This window comes from Mobula birostris, chromosome 27 (genome assembly GCF_030028105.1).
Source record: "Mobula birostris isolate sMobBir1 chromosome 27, sMobBir1.hap1, whole genome shotgun sequence".
Classification (NCBI taxonomy): domain Eukaryota; kingdom Metazoa; phylum Chordata; class Chondrichthyes; order Myliobatiformes; family Myliobatidae; genus Mobula; species Mobula birostris.
This window is the reverse complement of record NC_092396.1, coordinates 39,786,833-39,812,584: the sequence shown is the minus strand read 5'-3', so window position 1 is coordinate 39,812,584 and position 25,752 is coordinate 39,786,833. Positions and strand designations below refer to the sequence as shown.

Here is a 25,752-nt window from a genome sequence, read left to right as displayed (position 1 = left end):
ACTCGATGTGCTGAATGGTCTAATTCTGCACCTATATTGTATGGTCTTCTTCAAAGAGTAAAATGAAGGGAGAAGTACAATTCATCCTAATCACTTAAATACACATCTGCGGGAAGAATTATAACAAGGTTCTATAGTAATTTCTGCTCTGGGCACCTCTCCTTGTATTCTACAAAGTATGTTACAGACAATGTGGAGAATTCACAATATTTTATCATTCAGGGTTACTTATTCTTAAAGGGAGTTTATTTCAACAACATCTATTGTGCCGCAAGAAATTTTCTTTTCGCTTATTGGGATTTCTTACAGTGCAGTTACAATCTATCCTCATGGGTGAAAAGTGAAGAATTTCTACAGAAAATAAAGCAAAAAGATAGAAGGTGAAATAAAGTATCATTAGGTTCTGTGGATCTCCTTGATGCACTGATGATTGCAGAACATTAGGATAGGCTCTTATTTACACTTGGCGTTACCACCAATGGAGTACGGATGACAGCGAAAAAGAACCCAGTGCTTCTTTTTGCTGAAGTACTCATAGATTATATTCGTCACCAGCAAGACTGGCAACCTTTACACATGAGAAGTTGGTAGTTTGCCTCTTGAATCACTGCCATTAGTGTGGTAAAGTCTCCCATACACTTAAAAGTAAAAGCACCAAGAATGTGAAAAACTATCAAGTGCTTTCCTGGCGTACATGACGAATAAATGCTTCTCAAGCCTCCAGTTGGGTACAGGTATCGATTATAACTGACGTTTCAATGACAAACTCTGCCACCTTCATCCTGTACAGGAAAGTGCTCAGGTGATGATGAAGGAACAGCAGTTTCTTTCCAAGTCTCGACAGTGCATTATTTAGAAAGGACAGGAACCTGAATGAAATAGTGCTTTTACACATCTGCTACCCTTATCCTTCCAGAACAATCTTTCAAAGGGTTGTACATCACTGCAACTCGTTGCTACAAAGGGCTTTCGAATCAGGGTCGTTAGGTATATTTAAGGCTGAGAGAGGGAGTCAGGAGGTTGGAGGAAAAGGGAAGAAGGTGGAGGCGAGGAGCGTCACATCAGCCAGCCAGCACCCTCTGAATGGAAGAGCAGCTAGAGGAACTGAGTCTTATGGTCTTAGACAGCCGTCTGCAACCCAAATAATACATGCAATTTATTTTACAGTTGGTCAAAAGCACAAATGTGTTAAGAGCTGCAATACCTGTAGCCCATACTTGAGTACATACTGTAAGTTAACAGGCCAGAGACAGAGTAGTCTTTGGACTAGTGTTGAACTAAACCATCTGTGAAGGTTGCTTATGGGAAGCATGTTTAATGACACAAATGCCATTGCTCCTGCCAACTTCTTGTCTCCCCTCTTTCTCTTCAGTCCAGATGAAGTGTCTCTACCTGAAACATTGTCCACTGATTTTCTTCCATAGATGCTGCCTAACCCGTTAGGTCCTCCAGTACATTTGTGTGGTTTTCTTGCTGCTTCACCCACTGCCTCTTTATTGCCTCCTCATTGCTCCAGTATTCCCACCTCTTTGCCGATCGCACATAAACATAACTTGCTGGGAAATGCTCATCACGTCTGGCAACAGTTGAGGAGATAGGAGCAGAATTGAGGTTTCATCAGCACTGAATGAAGAAAATTTGTGACCTTGAACTGCTGAGAGTTCAATATGATGTTAGCCCATTTTCCCCCCCAAGTTTGCCACCACAATGTACATCACCGATATGTTGATTGACAAGCTCGTTGACCTTTGAATTGACCTACAATAGGCAGGCCAACATAGTGGTATGTCACTTGGCATTCATCAACACAAGGAGTGCAAGAAGGATGTGACTGGCTCTCTGATGCACTGATGATATCACCATTAAAGCCACCCATCCCATCTTACAAATGCCTGTTTTTTTTCCCGATGTAACAGTTCATTTAAGATTTATTCTAATGCCAGTAGGAGCACAGCTATAGCATGAGACATAGTACTGGGGCAAGGTTGAATGTAGAGTCATACAGCACAGAAATAGGCCTTTCAGCCCATCACATCCATACTTTTAGCCCTTCTACATGAACCCCTTTTGCCTGCATTAGGACTGTATCCAATAAGTGCCTCATAAACATAGTGATTGTATTTGATTCCCCCGTTGACTCTGGCAGCACACTCTAGATATCAAACACTCTCTATACAAAGGACATATCCTCAGATCCCTTTTAAAATTTCTTCCTCTCACCTTAAAACTCTGTCCTCTTTCTTTTCTGATATCGCTATGATGCCAGAAAGAATTTGACAATCGATCCTATCTATGTTTCTTGTAATCTTATGTACTACCCTCAGTTCACCACTGTCCTCCTTTGTTTTGGGGAATAAAAGACCAAATAAGTAAAACAGAGAGAATGGTAAACTGCTGGAGAAAGTCAGTGCGCCAGGCAGCACCTGCCGGGGAAATGGCTCCATGTCCCTCCACAGAGACAGTCTCAATCATTGAGTTCTTCCAGCAGTTTGCTTTTTGCTCATGATTCCAAAACCTCTAGTCTCTTTTGCCTCCTAATAAGAAGAAGTTTACATTGTCGGAATGTGGCAAAATTCGGTGCCCATTAGTGTATCCCAGTGTTACACAGCGACAGAACTGTGCACACTACTGTATCCCAGGACATGGCAAACTTGATTTTCAGGAATGCAGGTACGGCACCTAGAAGTGACTGAACATCATCCACCATTGCAAGAAAAGAGGGCACTGCAGGGGACTTCAGAGCAGACTGAAGCGACAGGGAATGTGGCCACCACTCCCTGGACAATGTGCAGTCGTTGGAGAACAAGGCAGAGGACCTGTAGGCAGGATTGCATTGGAGGGAAAGAGGGATTGTTGCATTCTCTCTTTCATTGAGACATGGCTCACCCCCATACGCTCCGATCACTGTAGTCCAGCCCGAGGGGTTCTCATTCCATCTGGTGGACTGAATGGCGACTTCAGAAAAGGTCAGAGGCAGTGGCATCTGTTGCACAATTAACTCATTGTGGTGCCTGGACGTAGCGGTCTTGTCTCACTCTTGTTCTCTTGACCTGGAACATCTCACGATTAAGTGCCGACTGTTCTACTTACTGAGGAAGTTCTCCGCAGTGAACCTGATTGCTGTTTACGTACTGCCAAGGCAGAAGTCAAAGCAAGCGTCGATCTACCGAGTGCCACGATTAACGAACAAGAAAAGGCCTATCCTGATGCTTTTCAAATCACTGTAAGGGAGTTCCATCAGGCTAGCATGAAGAAATCTCGGCCCAGCTTCCATCAGCACCTCAACTGCAATACCACAACGCGAACACAACGCGACCACTGCGACTCTATCATCAAGGATGCCTGTCGTCCCATTCGTCAATTGTATTTTGTGATACCTGATCATCTGGCTGTCTTCATCCTACCTGCAATTAGGCAGAGACGAAAGCGCAAGGCACCAGGATAACGACAACAAAGAGTGGTCATGGAGGCAGATGATTGGTGATGCTCCGGAAGTACAAGAGGTCCAGGTAGGGCTTCTGGAAAGGCGATCTCACATGCATTTCTGGGCTAAACTAGAATCACAGAGGAATGGTCCACAGCTGTGGCAGGGTTTGAATGCCATCACCTCCTACAAAACAAACCCAACCAATATAAATGTCATCAACACACACACACAAAATGCTGGTGAACGCAGCAGGCCAGGCAGCATCTATAGGAAGAAGTTCAGTCGACGTTTCGGGCCGAGACTCTTCATCAGGACTAACTGAAAGAAAAGATAGTAAGGGATTTGAAAGTGGGAGGGGGAGGGGGAGATCCAAAATGATGGGAGAAGACAGGAGGGGGAGGGATGGAGCCAAGAGCTGGGCAGGTGATAGGCAAAAGCAGAGGATCATGGGACGGGAGGCCTAGGGAGAAAGAAAGGGGGAGGGGAGCACCAAAGGAAGATGGAGAGCAGGTAAGGAGTTACTGTGAAAGGGACAGAGAGAGATAAAAGAGAGAGAGAAAAAAAGAAAAAGTAATAAATAAATAAATAAATAAGGGATGGGGTAAGAAGGGGAGGAGGGACATTAACAGAAATTAGATAAGTCAATGTTCATGCCATCAGGTTGGAGGCTACACAGACAGAATATAAGGTGTTGTTCCTCCGACCTGAGTTGTCAGCCTCCAAACTGATGGCATGAACATCGACTTCTCTAACTTCCGTTAATGCCCCACCTCCTCCTCATACCCCATCCATTATTTATTATTAATTTTTTTTTCTTTTTTTCCTCTCTCTCTGTCCCTCTCACAATAACTCCATGACTTCTCTCCATCTTCTTCTGGTGCTCTCCTCCCCCTTTCTTTCTCCCTAGGCCTCACGTCCCATGATCCTCTCATATCCCTTTTGCCAATCAACTGTCCAGCTCTTAGCTCCATCCCTCCCCCTCCTGTCTTCTCCTATCATTTTGGATCTTCCCCTCCCACTTCCACTTTCAAATCTCTTACTATCTCTTCTTTCAGTTCGTCCTGATGAAGGATATCGGCCCGAAATGTCGACTGTACCTCTTTCTATAGATGCTGCCTGGCCTGCTGCGTTCACCAGCAATTTGTGTGTGTTGATTGAATTTCCAGCATCTGCAAATTTCCTCGCGTTTGCAATATAAACGTCAACAAGGTTTCAGTCTTGGATGAGTTCAGTGCCTTTTATGTTTGCTCTGTCCAACGGGACATGGAGACGCCTTCACAAACCCTCACACTCTCCAATGATACAGTGGTTTCAGTATCAGCGGCCACCATGACTGCATTCTTCAGGAGGTTGAATCCATGGAAAGCACCTGGCCCAGAGTGTGTATCTTGCTGTGCACTGAAGAAGTGTGCTAATCAACTAGCTGGAGTGTCTACGAACATCTTCAACCTCTTGCTTTAGCAGTCGAGTCTAAAGTACCAACTTGTTTCAAGCAGGCTTCAGTCATACTAGTGCCCAAGAGGGTATAGTAGCCTGATACCTTGCCTCAAAGACTATTGTCCAATAGCATTTACATTCACTGTGATGAAGTGATTTGAGAGGTTTATTCAAGAGGACTATCAACTGCTACCCAAGAGGTGGTTTGGATCCACTACAATCTGCCAAATGCATACGCTACTTCAATGTCCCTTCAATCAGCTCTGGAACACTTGGCAATGAAGATGCATATATCAGTTTGCTTTTCTTTGACTACAGCTCAGTATTCAACACTGTCATCCCCGCAAAACTCATCACCGGTCTTGATACCTTCCTGTGCAAGTGGATTCTCAATTTCCTCACTTGCAAACCCTAGTCAGTATGGACTGGCAACAACATCTCCTGCACAATCTCCATCAGCACAGATGCACCACAGGCTGTGTACTTAGTCCCCTGCTCTACTAACTTTACACCTGTGACCGTGAAGCTAAATCCAGCTGCAATGCCATATTTAATTTTGTTGACGACACCCCTATTGTTGGTGACGAATTGGTGTATGGAAGGGAGATTGAAAACCTGGTAGAATGGTGCCACAATAACAACTACGTGCTCAACGTCAGCAAAACCAAAAAGCTGATTATTGACTACATGACGGAGAATTAGCAGAACCATGAGGCAGTCCTCATGAGGGGACCAAAGGTTGAGAGGGTCGGTAGCTTTAATTTCCTTGGCGCTCGCATACCAGAGGACCTCTCCCAGGACCAGCATGTAAGTGCGCTCAAGAAGGCACAACAATACCTTTACTTCCTGAGAAGTAAATTTGACACATTTCTGTAGATGCACAGTGGAGTGTATCCCAACTGGTTACATCAAGGCCTGGTATGGAAACAACTAAGCCCAGAAACAGAAAACTCTGCAGAAAGTAGAAACATAGCCCAGTCCGTCACAGGTGCGTCCCTCCTCACCAATGGGCACATTTACATGGATTGCTTCCACATGAAAGCAGCATCCATCATCAAGGACTCCAACCATCCAGGGCATGCTTTTCTCTCACTACTATTATCAAGCAGGAGGTACAGGAGTCTCAGATCCCACACCAACAGGTTCAGGAACAGTTATTACCCTACAATGACCAGGCTCCTGAACCTTTGTGATAACTTCACTCACCACAACTCTGAACTAATTCTACAAACTATAGGGTTGCTATCAAGGACTCTATAGCTCATGTTCTCAGTATTAATTATTTTTTGTACATTGATTGTCAGTTTTATTTTTATGCCTAGTTTTTCATAAATTCTATTGTATTTCCTTATCTTTCTGTAAAAGCCTGCAAGAAAGTGAAACACAAGTTGTACATGGTGACTATACATAGTTTAATAATACACTTCACCTTGGGTGTTGACTGAACTGTGCAGATCACTGTGTCCCAATGTTACACGGTGACAAAATTGTGCCATTACAGTATCCTAGTGTTACACAATGACAGATCTGTGTGCATCAATATGTCCCAGTGTTTCACAGTGACAAAACTGTGCCCACAATTCTTCTGCTTCTTAAGAAAGTCCGTTGGGATTGAAATAGCAGGCTGGTGGGTAGCTTGTGCGGTGCTGTACTCCTGCTCCTCCCACAAGACTCCTGTCTTGTAGGGTCATTAAGGTAAAGCTTTAAGGGGTTATTACAGAGAAAGACAGGGCTAGATTTGAAAGGAGGTGCTGACTTGGTGGAAGACCAATTTTGATCTCATACAGCAGGATTTGGCAATAGCAGCTGGTTACAAGAAGGTCTAGTAGATACCACTTGGATGCATTCAAAAATGAAATAGTGAGAGATCAGGGTAAAAAGATGAAAGGTAAGACCAACAAGTTTTAGGAACCTTGGATATCTAAAGATACCAGGGATTAGATACAAAATAAAAGATAGTTTATGGCAGGCTTACAGAACTGGAAACTGGGGAGGTCTTACAGGTGTACAGAACCTGTAGGATGGGTAATTAAAACAGTAATTAGGAGAACAAAGCGGGCGCATAGAATGGCATTGGCAGGTAATATTGTGGAAAATCCTGAAACAGTTTATAAGCATATTGCGGACAGGAAGGTTATCAAGGAAAGTGTAGCGGTCATTCAGACCAAGTGGCATTCCCTGCATGGAGCCGGAGGAAGTAAGACAGGTCTTTAATGAATACTTCTAATCTGTATTCTCTGTGGAGAAAGATGCTGCAGTTGGAGAATTCACGCAGAGCATTAGTGGAGTTGTAGAACAAATTAAATGAATGCATTTGACAGTCCCTAATTAATCTAACAATCTACATATTTGGGATGTGGGAGGGAACTGGAGCCTTTCTGAGAGATCTATGTCTCAATGAGAATATTTTGATCAGTGTTACTCAATACCTTTCAGTTTAATATGCTACAAATTGAAAAATTCAAGTGTTACTATATGAACCTTGAATTATGTGAGACTTGCCTATTATTTCCATGAAAATCTGCTTCCAGTGTTCACATGTCTGAAATCCATGGCGTAGTGATGATTGTTCAGAAAACTGATGGAGTTGCTCCTGGAGGTAGTTCTCCCATTTCAAGTAGTCTGCATAGGTCTGAAACGAGGACTTTCCTTTATAAGTGGTCTGTGGAGAATCAAGGAGATGAACATGGCTTTTGCAAACAGAACCAAGCAAACTGAACAAGCTTATACTGTTAAAGCACTATTAGACCAGATAATTTTGTAAATACTCAGCAGGTCATGCCACATCTGTGGGAATTTTACTCTTCCTACAGATGCAGCCAGAATTGCAGAGGATTTACAAGATTTTTTTTGCTTTGATTTTAGACTTCCTGCAACTGCAGCGTTTTTGATATTTGTTGTTGAAAGCATAGCTGCCACTCAGTGGCTGAAAGGCATAAAGGAATCAGAGTATGAGATGAACCCTTCTAAGCTGAGGCTTTGTTGTATCAAGAGCCTCGTTGATCAGAGACGAGTGTGTGTGTGGGACTCAGGAACAACCTTATCATTTCACTCACTGTTGAAATATTCGGAATCAAATATTTGGTGGCAATGGTCTATTTAGAATGGTGGCAAGAATCTGAAAGAAGTACGCTGGGCTATATAATACACTGAGTGTCAGTTTATGGTTACACACACAAAATGCTGGAGGAAATTAGCAAGTCTGGCAGCATTAATGGAGAGGAATAAACAGATGACGTTTCGGGCCAACACCCCTTCATCAGGGTCTTGGCCCGAAACATCGACTGTTCATTTATTTCCATAGATGCGGCCTGACTTGCTGATTTCCTGCAGCATTTTGTGTGTATGGCTCAAGAATTTTAGAATCTGCAGAATTTCTCATGTTTATGTCAGTTTGTGGTATTCAGTGACTGTAATTAGAGGCATCTGATTAGTTGCTTCAATGCAGGGATCTAAATTTGGCAATCTACTCTGAAGGGTATTCGAAACTCTTCAACTTGTGTTATCAGTCTTCCAGAAATCCTCACAGTCTTCAAGTCTGAGTACTTAATCTTCAGGAATTTGTTCCATGCAACCTTAAAAATGAGAATCTAGATTTTTTTAAAGTCTGCTTCTTCATCACAAAAGAAACTTCAACTTAAGTTACACATACAAAGATTCTGCTTGGTCGCTTTAGGTCGCAAAGGTGTCAAGTGGAGGCATTGTGAGCTAGAGAGGTTGGAAGAGAGAGATCATGTGCTGAAATCTACAAGAAATAAAGTTGGCAAACTTTGTTTGGTCAGAGTAACATAAGGAAACAGTTTCCACTAGTGGAGGGTCTACTTGCACTAATGGGAGAATTGTGATTGAGGAGGATAAGGCCATTAGGAGCAGAATTAGGCTATTTGGCCTATTAAGTTTGGTCATTTGGACGGATATAGATATGGTGTAGGTAGGAGGGATTAGTGTTTGGGTGTTTTTGATTTACTTTTTAGCTGGTTCGGCACAAGATTATGGGCTGAATGGCCTGTTTCTGTGCTGTACTGTTCTATGTTGTTCTAAGTTTGCTTCATCACTTGATCATGGCTGATATATTTTCTCCCTCAATCCCATTCTCCTGCCTTCCCCACATCACCTTTGATGCACTTATCAATCAAGAACCGATCAACCTCCACTTTAAATATACCCACAGCTGTCCGTGGCAATGAATTCTACAGATTCATTACCTCATGTCTAAGGAAATTACTCCTCATCTCCATTCTACAGAGATGTCCTTCTATTCTAATGCTGTGCTCTTCTGGTCTTAGACTCTCCTATTACTGGAAGCATCCTCTCTACATCCACTCAATGTAGGCCTTTAAATATTCAATAGGTTTCAGTAAGATCCCCCACTCATTTTCCTAAACAGTAGTGAGTACAGTCCCAGGGCAATAAAATGCTCCTCATATGTTAACGCCTTGGTTTCCAGGATTATTTCTGTGTACCACCACTAGGCGCTCGCCAATGCCAGCACAACCTTGCTTAGATGCAGGGCCCAAAACTGCTCAAAATGCTTCAAATGTAGTCTGATCAATGCCCTATAAAACCTCAACATCACATCCTTGCTTCTATATTTTAGTCCTCTCAAAGTGCACTAGGACTCCCAAGTCCCTTTGCACCTCTGATTTCTGAATTTGCTCCCCATTTAGACAGTTCCTTTATTCTTACTATTTATGGTTACCAGACGAAGGGGCAGATATTTCAAATCAGAAACTATAGGCACAGAAGAAGAGTTGAATAGTGGGGTAGACTTGAGCGGTCTGGTGGTGTTTTACAATTCAATGCATCATAGATGATAAAAACCCAGGAAGCATATAAATTAGGAAATTAATCAAAATAATTCCATTGGCAGGAACAGGGAGGGGATTAATGCATGTCTTCAGAAATTATGACATGGGATTCACAATATTCATAAGATTAACTTGCTAAGATTAATACATCCATTATTACTTGAAATGTTTCAGGTGTAGAAATACATATGGTATTAAACTGTTTCAAGAATCAATTTATAAGCATTAAATGGAAATGAGCTGAAATTAACTTGGTATACTGACACAAAGGTTAAAAGAGGGTCTGTCAAAATCTGAAAGAGCTTCTGATTTGGATAGCTGATCTCTCTGTCTCTGAGGGTTACAAAAATATACAGTTTGGAAACAAGATATTAACATATTAATTTGACACAATACTTTAGCCACACTTTTTTGTCTTTAGATATGTTGCTGTACTTTTCTGTTTCAATTATTTCTTATTTCTTTCACTTTCCACATTACTAAAGAGATATGGGCCAAATACAGGCAAATAGGACTAGCTCAGATGATCAGACTGATTAGAACGGATGAGTTGGGCCGAAGGGCCTGTTTTTGGACTGTATTACTCGAGCACTGTATGCTGGGTTTTAAAGTGATTGTTACCATGACAACTTTAGTCTGCATCTTAATCTCTAACAGTTCTCACAGCAGCAGACCCCAAATCCCATTCCCCACTCACTGAGTCTCGATAAACTCATTTTCTCCCATTTCCATTTCTAATGAAGGGTCCTTGTACTGAATGTCAACTCTATTTCCCTCCCCACCACTAACTCTATTTCACCTGATGAATGTTTCCACCATTGTGTTTTCGCTTTGGGTTTCCTGCAGATTTTTATCATTTTTTGTATTAAATAGAATTGGTCAGGTAGATGGAGAGAAATTATTTCAGGTGGTGGGTATGTAATTGTAAAAATAATAACAAGGCCCTTGGAAGCATTTCTGAACCATAGAGAGCATTCTAACTGGTTGCATCACCACCTGGTATGGATGGTTGGGGGCAGCGGGGCAGGGGCTACTGCACAGGATCGAAATAAGCTACAGAGAATTGTAAACTTAGTCAGCTCCATCCTGCGCAGTGGCCTCCATAGTACCTAGGATATCTTCAAGGAGAGACTCCCCAAACAGGTGACGTCCATCATTAAGGACCCCCATTACCCAGATCATGTTTTGTTCTCATTACTACCATCAGGAAGGAGGCACAGAGGCCTGAAGACATACACTCAACAATTCAGGAACAGCTCCTTCCCTTCTGCCACCCGATTTCTGAATGGACATTGAACCCATGAACAATACCTCACTACATTTTTATTTCTATTTTTGCACTACTCACTTAATTTAACTATTTAATATATAATGTAATTTATGTTTTTTTCTTTTGTTATGTATTGCAATGAACTGGTGGCACAAAGACAACAAATTTCACAACATATGCCATGATATTAAACCAGATTCTGATTCTGAATGCAAAGGATGGCAAAACAATAGAACCCCAGCAATGCCAGATCAATTACTTGCCTAAACTCTGATTGATATATTTTTGATATCCAAGGAACAAAGGGCCTTTTGAAACAAGAAGCAAAGTCTCAAATTGGACATGATCTCAGTGAATGACAGAATTGGGTCTACAGGCTCATCAATTCTTATGTTCACAAATAAACCATTAAGTAGACCACTATCAATTCTGAGGTACACCCAGGTGATCCTGGAAGAAGCATTTCTCTCACTGCCTCACTCTTCTGTGCAACTGCCACCATCTAGAATTGCCCACTTTCAAAGCAGTATCGTCTAATGTTGCCCCTTCCCTCTCTGTAATCTGATTGGAAGTGAAAATGAAAAAAATGTTATATAATGAGCAGTGTCATATTGGAACACATAATTCAGCAGGTCATATCCTTCCCAAAATCCATCTGCCAGTGAATCAGATCATAGCTATGTTTTTCCACCTACCCTCCTTTGTTCTATCCCCTTCTTCCTCCCCTCCCCCACCCACGAAAAGACGACTTGGTTGATTTGGTCGTCAATTTGTTCACAGTTTCAATTAATTTTTTTTGTTGTGAATCCTTTATGAAGGGCCAAAGGCTTGTAGTATACTATCAAAGCCAAAGAGCTGATATGTAGTGCATTTGACATCAATTTACAGAACTTCAAGGTGTGATAGAAAACTTAGCTTTTAAACCCTAAAAACCAAACCCCTGTGTAATCTGAATCCTATTAACCACTCATATTGGCTGTTTAAACATGATCATTGAACCCAGTAAGTGTTGATATAGTCCGGCACTTCATAGTTTCAAGTTTTACGGCTTATACTCTGTAGTATTTACCCAGGAAATCCAACAACTGAGGGCAAGGAGTTTTGATGGGCCGAAGGGCCCTTCTATATCATAAGATACTAATAATATGGGATCCATTACTGACTGGCCCCCTTCTCAGTATTTCTGCCTAAATCTTGCTGTACTCTTGTGTTTATTTGCATTGCGAGTTAAAATATAATGTACTCTAAAGCAATATTTCTTCCTCAATATGTGGCATCGTAAACTAATAAGGTCATGCAAGCCACGATGTACAGAGGGATCTTGCTATGATGACTAGTCTGTTTACTTATGCAGTAGCAGTTATGACATTTCAAAGTATTTCACTGTATGCATTTTTCTCAGAAGGCACAATGTTAAAAACAATCCTTTTCCCTTTACTGCCAAAAAACAGTTTCTGCAATGAAGAGGTTAGGTTCTTGTTAAAATATGCTTAGAAGTTATGAAAACAAAACACAACTGAAGATGTATCAAGTGCTGTCACATTCAGCATGAGACCTAGTTGTGTTCGACTTAATTCTCCTTTTGCCAAGTTCTTTCTGCTCTGCTGGAGACAATGATCTTATGTGGTAGGTGGGTTCAGAGATCTAAAGAAAGCTGTATTTTAATTTTCCTGCACTGTTACTTTACTCTGTTGCAGCATGGCTTGTGTTGAGCAGAGTAATTCAGGGAAAACCATTGTTTGTAGGGTAGGGATAGTCCTTATTTCGAAAGGTAGGAAAATCCTGCAACAGTTAACATGTTACTGAAACATGCTATAATTTCTGAATATGTAGTTCTGAGATCAGTAAAACTGCTAGTAGCTGAATTAATGTGTCGCAGAGTCAGAGAGATTTAGCACGCAACAGGCCCTTTGGTCCACTAAGCTCAGACCCATTTGCACAAACTCTTCACTATTTCCAACTTTTATTCTCCCTGCATTCTCATCAACTACAAGCAAGAGAAAGTCCATAGATGCTGGAAATCCAAGCGACACACACAAAATGCTGCAGGAACTCAGCAGGTCAGGCAGCAACTATGGAAAAGAGTATAGTCGACATTTCAGGCTGAAACCCTTCATCATGACTCCAACTAATCCCACATAGCTTACTCACTTCCCTCATCTTACACACCAGGGCCAATTCACAGCAGCTACCCACTAGTATGTAAAGGAATTTCTTCAGCCAATGAGTGGTGAATCAGTGGAATTCTTTGACATAGGCAGCTGTGGTGGCCAAGTCTTTGGTATATTTAAGGCAGAGGTTGATAGATTCTTGATAGTCAGGGCATGAAGGGAATCAGGGAGAAGGTAGGAGATTTGGGCTGAGTGGGAAAATGGATCAATTATGATGAAGTGGCTGAGCAGATGCATAAACTTGACTTTGACGTGGTATAGGCCCTGCTTTTATAACAGTGAAATTGTGGGAATAAATTCACTGACTTGCTGAAGAAGTAGATCATCTCCCAAAACAGGAAATGATAGAAGTACTGAGCACATCTTGCATCTGTAGCAGCTGTCTTCAAATAGAAGTGCTAACCCTACTTCTCTTTCTACCGACCTTCTAAGTGTTTCCCGCTTTTTCTGGATTTATTTCATGTTTCCATCATCTGCAGCTTTTTTCTGACACAGATTTCCTTCAACTAAAGTCAACAGAGGAGGGTGAGGATGAATAGATGTATTCATGCACCTCACAAAAGGATGGAGAGGATATTTCTAACAGCAGCAGAGTCCACATCCGAGAACACAGCTTCAGAATAAGGGTATAACTCTTCAGATCTGAGATGAGGAAGTATTTCTTCAGCCAGAGGGCGGTGAGCCTGTGGAAGTTTTTGGTACAGAAAGCTCATTCATTGGATTATTTAAGGCAGAGACTGATAGGTTCTTGATTGGTAAAGAGGTTAAAGGGAGAAGCCAGGAGAATGGGGTTGGAAAAAAAAATTCCATGATTGAATGGTGGAGCAGATCCAATGGGCTGAATGGTGTAATCTTAAATGGTGTAATTTTATGGTCCTATGGAATATTATAGCTGAACAGAGTAATGGTGCAACTCTCCCTTGCTGGCGATGCAGACCATACAGGAATTTGATCACATGATATCATTACTATCCAAAAACATTGTGTTTTGTTTGATGTACACACACTACTTGCTAAAAGAACACAAGGTTATTTCCTTCATAAACCACCGCAAAGTACTCATCTCAAAGACAACTTTCCGATGAAAACCTTTAGATAATTCAACAATGCAACCAAGCACCAATAAACTTCTTCACATTTTTTTCTTTCAATGCTTACAGACTCAAAGGCCATTGAGATCCATTGAACTTTGCCATCTTTCACTCCAACAGCACCATGAGACAGCTGTCCAGGAAGCAAGTTGGGCTCTGGAATGCTCTTACACTCAGGATGTAGCATTTGCAAGAAGGTTGAAACGCTGTAACCTGCAGCACAAGAAGAACTCAGCATTACCTATGAGCAAACCTTCAGAAACTGACGGCTGATAGATCAGTAACTGACAAAAAAAAATTACACTTTTAAGGTCTGCAGCAGGCAAGATGTTTTGCTAGCTGATCACTTTGACTTTACAGAAAGAGTCCAGCTGCTTTGTGCCATAGCAGCAGTTCTTGGTATGCACCAGCTGTTGACTCTGGGATTGTTCCAGCCTAACCTGTGCAAAATTTGGGAGCTGGAACAGCTAAAATTAGTCTCAAGGATGCCAGGTTTCAAAGTCAAAGTTAAACTTTCAAAGTTAGTGTATTATCAATCTATATATATGTTACCATGAGATTCATTCTTTTGCAGGTACTTATAGGAAAAAAAGAAATACAACAGAATTTACAAATACAAAGACTCACAAACAACTAATGTGCAATCAATAAGGCAAAATGTGGAATTAAAAGCTAATTCTCAGAACATGGGTTGTACTGAGTCTGTACCCACACAGTCAGTTCAGAGAAGTAGTGATTGAAGTTATCCATGCCAGTTCAGGAGCCTAATGGCTGCTCCTGAACCTGGTCGTATGGGACCTAAGGTTTCTGTACCTCCTGTCTAATGGTAGTAGTGAGAAGAGAGCATGGCCTAGATGATGGGGCTCTCAGATTATGGTTGCTGCTTTGAAAATGTATACAATAGTGGAGAAGGCTTTGCCCATGATGGACTGACCTGTGCACACCACTTTCTGTCGTCTTTTCCATTCCTAGGCATTGGTGTTTCCATACCAGGCCATAATGCAACCACTCCATTGTGCATCTAGTGATTTTGGTGTCCATGCAAATTTCTAAGAAAGTACAGGAATTTTCATGCCTTTTTTATGATGACACTTATGTGCTGGTCCCAGGTCCAATCCTTTGATATGCCAATACCAAGGAATTTAAAGTTACTGACCCTCTTCACTGCTGTTACCCTAATGAGACCTGGCTCGTTGGGTATGTGGCTTCTTCCCTCCTGTACTCAAAAAATCAGCTCTTTTGGTTAGGAAGCTATGAAGATCATATTCTGGTTCATCCAACATATTGTGGAACATGAGGGTAGACCAAAGGCATCAAGGCCTGGTGTTGCCCTTTGGAACTGTCCATGTGGAGTGTGCCCATTCTCTCTCTGACCCTGTGGGTTTACTTTCCTTCCATTATCCTGAAGTCGTGGAGTTGGTAGGTTCCCTGGCCTCCTGTAAATCACCTCTCATATACAGGTGAGGGGTGGAATCTGAGGGGGAGATGAAGGGAAACGAGAAGTATAAAATGGAGTTAATGTAGGATTACTTTACATGAATGGCTGATGGTTGTTATGTACTTAAAGGGCCTCTTTCTGTGCTATATCACTCTATGACTATGATACATTGTATCACAGTATTTATACTCTCTTGGGAAAGATTAAAAAATGATACTCCCAGACCCATTTGAAGGAAGAACTTCCAGGAGATTTATTCTACTTCCCCATTCCAGAACACAAATTTCTTCTAGGAAATCTTTCTGGCCTTCCTACTGCAGAGAGTGGGAACTGACACAACTAAAACCTCAAAACAGAAATGGATGAAGTCTGTTTGGATAATCCTTGACACCCAATTTAACAGGGAAAGCTTGCTTCATCTCTAATGCTTTCACAACAAATAAAGTTTTGAAAGAAAGTGAAGAGACTTTTTATATTAATTTTTTCCCCAACTTGCTTGCCGTAAGGACCAGAAGGTTAATCTTTAATTCTGCGACAGTTTGGGAGGGGTGGTGTTCCTACTTGCTACCAACTGACAGGAGGAAATTTGTCAAAGAAGCACTTTGACTAAAAATTCAGTCTGGGTTGCAATACAGAGAAATATCCCAATGCACTATTTCAAAGAAGGCAGTGACATTTTACAGTGTCATGGTAAATTATTCTTCATCCCACGCCCCTAAAAGCAGACCATCATGTCATTATCATGACCATCATTTCCCTCTGCACACAAATCTGCTGCTGCGTTTCTTCCCTTAAATGCACACTTCAAATGTACTTAACTGTCTGTAAAGCACTTTAGGATGACCTAAGATTGTGAAAGGTGCAATTGAAATTTGTCTTCCTTTTCAGATAAAAAAAATTATATACATAACACGGAGCCTATGTTCTTGTTAAAAATGACTGCAAAGTGAAAGCCTATTTTAATCAAAGATTTGCAGTGATTGAATTTGAGCAATTAAAGTGAGTGCATTGCTCCCGGTGAAGGGAAATGTATGAAGCAATTACAGGGATGTTGGTGAATAGGTAACCTCTTCTCGTAGCTCATTCCACCCATCATTAATGTGAATACTGCCTCAAACTGCTGCTTTATCCTGAGGCATTTATTCAAAGCAGCTGTCAAACGCTTTGAAAATCTACTTTGGGCTTTTATGCAGTCACGATGCTTAAAGATTTTTATTTTGAAAGAAAAGTTCACTCACCACATTCTGACTAAATACTCACAGTGAAGCTGATCTGGGGAAGTTGTCTTAGTGACCTTGTAAAAACGCTTAGGAATCAATCAACTTTGATGCTGACAGGAGTGAAGCCTCCAATCAATATTGCTACGTGCCAAACAACAACTTACTGCTGCTGCATTTTATTCCATTTGCAAAGGATGTAATAAACTTGCTTCCCCACTAGGACTGATACTCTATCGTATAATAAGCCAATTATTAACTTTAGTAAATAAATGGTCAATAAGTTTCCAAAATTGTAAAAACCAGATCTACACTTTAAACATTATGTGAACCAAGGGAAAAGGATTGCATTAAAAATTGTGTGATTGGATGGGGTGCTGGAGGGGAGGAGATGTACAGTGAGAGGCATGTATGCACAGGAAGAGTTTATGGAATTGTCCGTTCACATGATGAGAACATAATGACAGATGTGACCATCATCAGAGCAAAGCTAGTTCTTTGGTTGGTGTCTCAATGAAAGTCCATCACATTGCACATACAAAATCTGCAATAAAGATTCATAGGTACAACATTACAGCACTGTACAGACCCTTTGGCCCATGATGTTGCGCTGACCTTCTAACCTACTTTAAGATCAATCTGACCCTTCCCACCTAAATAACCCTCTACAGTATTTTTCTATCATCCAAGTGCTTATCTAAGAATTTCTTCCACTACCAACACCTCATGGCAGGGTATTCAACACACCCTCTACTCCCTGTGTAAAGAACTTACCTCTGAATTCCCCTATACTTCCCTTCAATCACGTTAAAATTATGCTCCTTGTATTAGCCTTTACCGTCCTTGGAAAAAATCTCTAGCTATTTATGCCTCTTATCATCTTGTACATCTCTATCAAGTCACTATCATTCCCCTCACTCCAAACAGAAAAAACCCAGCTTGCTCAATGTATCTTCATAAGACATGTCATCTAGTCTAGGCAGTATCCTGGTAAATCTCCTCTGCACCCATTCTAAAGCTTCCACGTGCTTCCTATAATGAGGTAACAAGAACTGAACACAATATTTCAAGTGTGGTCTAACTAGAGTTTTATAGAGCTGCAATATTGCCTTGTGGCCCATGAACTTAATCCCCCAACTAATTCAGGCCAACACAACAGATGGCTTCTTAACCACCCTAACAACTTGCGTGGCAAAATCTGTTTCTCCACACTGACAGGAATCTGATCATTAATCTTGTATTCTGCTTCCAAATTTGGCCTTCCAATCTGAATCACTTCACACTTTTCTGGGCTGAACTCCATCTGCCACTCCTCAGCCCATCTCTGCATTCTGTAACCTACAACAACCCTCCACACTATCCACAACTCCACCAACCTTCGTGTCATCTGAAAACTTGCTACTCTACCCTTCCACTTCCTCATTGAAGTCATTTATAAAAATCACAACAAGCAGGCATCTCAGAACACATCCTTGTAGAAAACTACTAGCCACTGACCCCCAGATAGAATAATCTCCATCTACTACACCCCTCTGCCTTCTATGGGCAAGCCAATTCTGTATCCACACAACTAAGCTTCCCTCAATCCCATCCTCCTAACTTTGTGAATGAGTCTACCATGTTGAATCTTATTAAACATCTTATAAAGTCTGTATTCTTTACAATTGGATTTAAAGATCCACTCTGCTATCTTCATCAATATGCTTTGTCACATCCTCAAAGAATCCAATCCAACTCATGAGGCAAGACCTACCCCTCACAGAACAATGTTGACTATCCCTAATCAGGCCATGCTTTTCCAAATATTCATAAATCCTGTCTCTAAGTATCTTCAATAATTTGCCCACCACTGAAATAAGACTCGTTGGTCTATAATTCCCAGGGTTATATCTAATCCCTCTTTTGATCAAAGGAATAACATTTGCCACCCTCCATTCATCTGGTACTACTCTTGTAGCCAGTGATGACAGAAAGATTATTGCCAAGGGTGCAGCGATCTCTTCTCTCACTTCGGTCTGGTCCCAGGGACATGTACCCTGATGTTTTTCAAAAGTTTTAGTTTCTTAACATCAGCCTGTTCAAGCATATCAGGGTGTTTTACAGTGTCCTCACAATCATCATCGTCCCTCTCACTGGAAATACTGAAGCAAAGTACTCATTAAGGACATCCACAATCTCCTCTGACTCCAGGCACGTTTCCTCTTCTATCCCTGATTGGTTGTACCCTCACTCTGGCCATCCTCCTGTTCTTCACATACACGTAGAGCACCTTGGATTTTTCTGAACCCTACTCTCTAAGGCCTTCTGATGGCCCCCTCTAGCTCTCATAAGTTCATTCTTCAGCTCCTTTCTGGGTGCCTTGAAACTCTGCAGAACCCTGTTTGATCATTTCTTTCTAAACCTTAATCAAATTTCTTTCTTCCCCTTGACTAAATGTTCCACATCTCCTGTCAACCATGGTTCCTTCACGCTACCATCCTTTCCCTGCATCAATAGGACAGACCTGTCCAAACCCCCAGAAGGTGCTCTCTAAACAACCTCCACATTTTGGTTGTGCATTTTCCTGAGTACATCGGTTCCCAATTTATGCTCTCCAGTTCCTGCCTAATAGCTTCATAACACTCTCTCTCCCAATTAAATACCTTCACATACCATCTGCTCCTTTCCCTGTCCAAGGGTATGGTAAAGGTCAGGGAGTTGTTGTCACTGTCTCATATACTGAGAGATCTGTCATGTGACCAGGTTCATTGCCAAGCACTGGATCCAGTATGGCATCTCCTCCAGTTGGTCTGCCTACATATTGGGTTAGGAATTTATTCTGGACATACCTAACAAATTCTGCCCAATGTAAACCTTCTGCACTAAAGAGATGCCAATTAATGTTAGGAAAGTTGATGACCACCATGACAACAATCCAGCGTTCCTATAATATTCGCACCTTTCTAAAATCTGCTTCCTGAACTGTTCCTCAGTGTCTCTGTTGCTTTGGGGGGTACTCCCAATAGAATGATTGCTCCCTTCCTGCTTCTGACTTCTACTGACAGTGAATCAGTTGACCATCCCCTCATGGCATCCTTCCTTTCTGCAGCTTGATTAGTAATGCTACTTCCTCACCTCTTTTATCTCCCTCCCTGTTCCTCTCAGAACATATAAACTCCGGAACATTCAGCAGCCATTCCTGTCTTTGTGACAGCCAAGATTCTGTAATGGCCACAAGTTCAGTTCCATATACTGACCTATCCACTAATTCATCACCCTTGTTCCTGAAATAGACACACTTCTACCCATCCCACATTTTCTAGTATATTAAGTAAAAAAATTAATATTTCTACTCCAAACTTTTGAAGAAACAAAATTAATCTTTCAGTATGTTTCATTGTAAAATATAAAAGATATAAGTTTGTGATGATTTCAATGTCGATTCACCATAAGATATAGGAGCAAAATTAGGCCATTTGGCCCATCGAGTCTGCTTCACCACTTCATCATGGCTGATCTAATTTTCCTCTCAGCCCCAATCTCCTGCCTTCTCCCCACATGCCTTCATGCTCTGACCAATCAAGAATCTATCAACCTCTCTGCCTTAGATATATATATAAAGACTTGGCCTCACCACTCTGCCTGAAGAAATTCTTTGTTCTGAAAGTACATCCCTTTATTTGGAGGCTGTGCCCGCTGGCCTTAGCATCTCTCACCATAGAAACATCTTCTCCACATTCACTCTATCACGGCCTTTCACCATTCAATCGGTTTCAATGAGGTCACCACTTATTCTTCTGAATTCCAGTGAATACAGAGTCAGAGCTATCAAACGCTCTTCACTTAACAACCAATCAATCCTGGAATCATTTTCGTGAACCTCCTTTGAACCCTTTGCAGTGTCAGAACATGCTTCCTAAGATAAGGGGCCTAAAACTGCTCACAATACTCCAAGTGAGGCCTCACCAGTGCATAATAAAGTTTTAACATTACATTCTTGTCTTTATATTCTAGTCCTCTCGAAATGAATGCTAACATTGCATTTGCCTTCCTCACCAGAGACTCAACCTGCAAATTAATCTTTATGGAATCCTACACAAGGATGCCCAAGTCCATGTGCACCTCACTTTTTGTATTTTCTATCCATTTACAAAATAGTCAACCCCTTCATTCCTTCTACCAAAGTGCATGACCACACACTTCCTGAGATTGTATGCTGTCTGCTATTTCTTTGCTGATTCTCCTAATCTGTCTGTCCTGTAGCCTCTCTACTTCCTCAAAACGACCTGAACCTCTGCCTATCTTAATATTGTCTGCAAACTTTGCAACAAAACCATCAATTCCATTATCCAAATCATTGACATATAATGTAAAAAGAATTGGTCCCAACACAGACGCCTGTGGAACACCACTAGTCACTGACAGCCAGCCAGAAATGGCTCTCTTTATTCCCACTCTTTGCCTCCTGCCAATCAGCCCCAGCTTTGTCTGTGCTAGAATTCACCTAGATTTTTGTATGGTTGACCTCACTACCTACCAGTCTGCCTCATGTAAACACATTTTCAGCTGTTGCACAGATGTTGTGGCTTCCCCACTCCTCTTTCTATCAGACAGGTCACCTCTCATCACTCTGTGCCACACTCTTTACCCATGCCCCTCTTGCAACTTTACCACAATTCCATACAAGATAGAAGGAAGCCATTTTGGCTCTTCACCCCATCAATGCTAGCTCACAGCACAAACCCATTCCCCACTAACTTTCCCAATAACCTACAGCATTCTCTACCATCCCCATCAACTCGTCCATGCTCTGCCACTCACCAGCACACCAGCTGGAATTGGCAGTGGATAATTAACTTGGAAGCCACACTTCTTTGGGATGTGGGTGGAAACCAGAGCACCTCAAGGAAGCCCATGCAGTTACGGGAAGCCAGCTTCACACGGACAGAGAGGGAGACCAGGACTGAACCCTGTTCACTGGACCTGGGAGACTGCAGCTCTTCTCGAAGTTCCACTGTGCCATTCTACTCTTTACGCCCAATTAATTTGCATCTCTACTTCAAAAAATCTCAGCTGTCTAACCTTTGGTTCTCTTCCTGCTGTTTCATTTCTGCACCATTGATCTGCTCAAACAAGCTTTTGTTTCCACCTTTAGCACTTCGGTCGCTGTTCAAACTACTATTCACATACAGTCTGCTGTCTTGGTAACTCCAGGGGAACATTGATATAAATAAATTTGTTAGACAGCGGCTTCTGTCTTTACCCACATGAATTACTTCTGTCCATTAATACTGGTACCAGTCCGGGATCATCCCTGTTGATCTTCCAACATGCCCACAGCTTTCCCAGGAATCCCCGAGAAATCCTGCCTTCTAGTGCTATGCTGTCTCCTCATTCGATGCCCCAGGGGTAGTGTGAACTTTGGTGATACAAGAGACTGTAGATGTTGGAAACTGGAGCAAAACACAAGGAGGAACTCAGCAGCCAGGCAGCATCTGTGCAGGGAAATAGACAGTCAATGTTTTGACCCGAGACATCGACTGTTCATTTTCTCACTGTAGATGCTGCCTGACCTGCTGAGCTCCTCCAGCAACTTGTAGTTTCATCTTCCATAGGCTTTGCACCCCTTAAGTTGGAAAGCTTGCTTGTTGGTCTAAATGTATTGCAAGTACAGTCCCATTCTGATGAATGGAAGGAACCAGCTGCTAGGAGACAGGCAATTAATTACTTTTTCTATTATTTAACTTAATTTTAATTACTTAAATTGACTTTTAGTTAACTCCTTTAGTCCTTCAAATGAAAAATAATTTTAATATAACATTTTTATTTCTATTTTGAAGCCGTGCTGCCCAGCAATTCCCCGATTTAATCTTAGCCTGATCATGGGACATTTTACCAGGACCAAACGATCTCTCAACTGGTAGGTCTTTAGATTGTCACAGGAAACTGGGAGTTCCAGGTCGAAACCCCTGCGGTGATGGGGAAAATGTACAAACTGGGAGTTCCTGGTCGAAACCCCTGCGGTGACGGGGAAAATGTACAAACTGGGAGTTCCTGGTCGAAACCCCTGCGGTGATGGGGAGAATGCACAAACTGCTTACAGGCAGCGGCACAATCTGACCCTTGGACCACATAGTCCAGCATTCACTGGGATCACCTCCATGACTATAATTGCTCCTACCTCTGCTTATATGCTGCTGAAAATTTCATTCATGCTTTTGTCAGGTTCAATCCTGACTTCAAGTACTGTCTGTGTGGAATTTGCACATTCTCTCTGAGATCTTAGTGTTCTTCCCCAGTGTTCAGGTTTCCTCCAATATTCCAAATACAAGTAAGTTGTTTAGTTAATTGGCCGTTGTAACTTGCTCCCGATGTGTCGGTGAGTAGCAAAATATGGAAGGAATCGATGGTAATGTGATGGGGAATAAAATGAGATCAGAAGGAACTGGTTTGCACAGACTCAGCGGGCCGAAGGGCCTATTTGTGTGTTGTGTGACTCAATGTCTGCATGACTTTAGTCCAGTTATTCTAGTGCCTCCCTTTTCCTCCTCACAGAGAACCTGGGGTCATCCAAACCTCTGTTTCCCACTTAACTGCTGTGAATCACAGGTCTAATAACTCAAAGTTAGAGCAAATACTAATGCAAATTTCAATTGCCTAACTTCTCTCCACTCTCAACTAGAATTTTAAACTGATAGCCCAAATAAATATCCACTGTGAAAATTGATCGGGTTTTATCACCAAACCCTTCATAATTAAGAAAATTCCCACTGAATATTTGTCTGCCTCCCATCTTAGAGTTTGCTACTCCAGCAAAACTTGTGACTCACAATCTCAATGGCTTTCACATCCTCTCTCGAAGAAGCATCAAAACCTGTGCTCAATACTTCAGACTGTGGCTTCATTATTGGCCTGTACAAATTGATCACCTGTACAATTTGTATTCTTCATTGGATGAATTTGTTTAATTGAAAAACTACATGAAACCCTATTCAGTGCGTTTTGGATGGTTGCAGTTTCAGGGCACACATATTAAGATTGATATGGTTGTAAACTGGTTGTAAAATTATGACATACTGCCAAAAATAATTTGGCTGCAGATTCTCACTGCTTCTCTTAGTTTCTGAGTTTCACCGACAGATAAAGCAGAGAAGGGAACAATACAAAAGAGAACTAGATGGGGTAGGAAAGGGGTGAACAGATCATTAACATGTCAGTTAGCAACTAACAAGCTGCTGGAGGTACTCAGTGAGTGGAAATTTGGTCCAGATAACGGGTCCCGACCCGAACCGTTGACAACTTCCCTCTGCAGATGCTGCCTGACTCACTGAGTTCCCCCAGCACATTGTTTGTTATCCCAGATTCCAGCACCTGCAGTCTCTTGTGTCAATCAAATTAGCAAGCACAAAGAAGATATACCAGTTCATCGAGACTGTCCCAACCATAACTGTCATGACATCATGATCAGATCCTTTCTCTACTCTTGGGGTTCCGCACTCTCCATGTCCACAGAGCAATTAATCTCCTACACTGTCCTGCTATGTTAAAAACCGCTCACGTGTTGCATCAATAAGTTGCTCCAAATAAGCTATGCGCAGAGAAAGGATGTGAATAGATTCTTCTCTTACCAGAAGGTAGACATTGAGCTCCACCTGGCTTCACCAGCTCTGGGTTACTGCCAATGGCCTTACAAATCTTACACAGATTCCCAATTTCTTGGAACAGGTCGAAGCTCTCGTCATAGATGACACTGCCCTTTCAGGAGAGAAAGAGAGAGAAACGGGTGAAGAAGAAACCTGTCTCCTATCAAAGTTAAGCCACAGAGGAACACAAATGAATGCATGTTGAATAAATGCGATGGAAAAGCAGTTATGTACCATATCTCCTATCACATGGTTATCTTGTTTCCTTGTGCGATTCACTCCCAGAATCCCAAACACAACAAAAACCATGGCTCCCGTGTCCACTAGCGGACGCACAGCTGGTTTCCCGCAGCCATCATTCAGGCAGGGATTGAAGTCGAAGGTTGGGGTCTCTTCAACTTTGGACACAGAGAAAGCTAAGTAAGAGCACATTGTTAAATGTGAGCTTGGGGCATTAATGAAACAAATATTCTGAAGGCGTTAACCATCATTTTAAGTACAAGAATGTAAGTACACAGGAAAATACGAACAGAAAAAAAGCCATCAGTGTCCTAAAACCTGCTTCACCACTCAATACAATCATGTTGGTCTCAGATCATCAGAGTCCAGTTCATCTGTACCACTTTCCTATTTCCCTGAATTCCCTGATCATTCACATACTCATCTATCTTCACCTAAATGAGTCGGCCTCCACCGCCTCGGGAAACAGAGAATTCTGGAGGCTCAACACCCTCCGATAGAAGGTCTTCCCTCTTTCTATTTTTTTGAAAAGATATTTTTTTCATTTTGTTTTCCTGCACACTACTGACCCTTCAGCAACTGACTTGTCTTCAAGCTGTCATAGCAAACCCACAGCAATATTCTGACCTCCAGACCTTGGTCCACAAACTTGATTCAAAAGTGTTTTACATGTCGCTCTTAATTCCCTTGTCTGTGTCTCACTATTCTCTTCCTCAATATTTAATCTACTCCTCAGTAGCCAAGTTGTGTTAGGATTACAGAATCCTAAAGAATTGTCTTTCATCGCCTTGAGGGAAATTCCAGTTTGTTCAGTGTATAGTACTTAGTGGAAGTGAGTAATGGCAGGGGGCATCTGCAGCCTTTGTTTCTTTTATTCATTTTAGGGAATCAGGGCCATTGTTAGTGAGGCCAGAATTTATTGCCTATCCCAAATTTCCACTGAGATTTCAGTCCTATGACATAGCAGTCTTTCAAATAAAAGTGCAGCGACTGCGCTATTGAAGAGGAACTTCTCGGATATTTGATGCAGT

At 41.8% G+C, this 25,752-nt stretch overlaps 1 protein-coding gene across 1 annotated transcript in view; it reads right to left on the bottom strand.

The window, feature by feature from the left end:
* The window catches only part of disp3 (dispatched RND transporter family member 3), a 310,321-nt gene that overhangs the window by 22,938 nt on the left and 261,631 nt on the right, over positions 1-25,752 (bottom strand). The window contains exons 14-17 of the mRNA XM_072244981.1: positions 24,716-24,897; positions 24,467-24,593; positions 14,272-14,417; positions 7,367-7,526 (exon numbers count right to left, since the gene is read on the bottom strand). Coding sequence (XP_072101082.1) covers positions 7,367-7,526; positions 14,272-14,417; positions 24,467-24,593; positions 24,716-24,897 — 615 coding nt within the window. The remainder of the gene's footprint in view (positions 1-7,366; positions 7,527-14,271; positions 14,418-24,466; positions 24,594-24,715; positions 24,898-25,752) is intronic.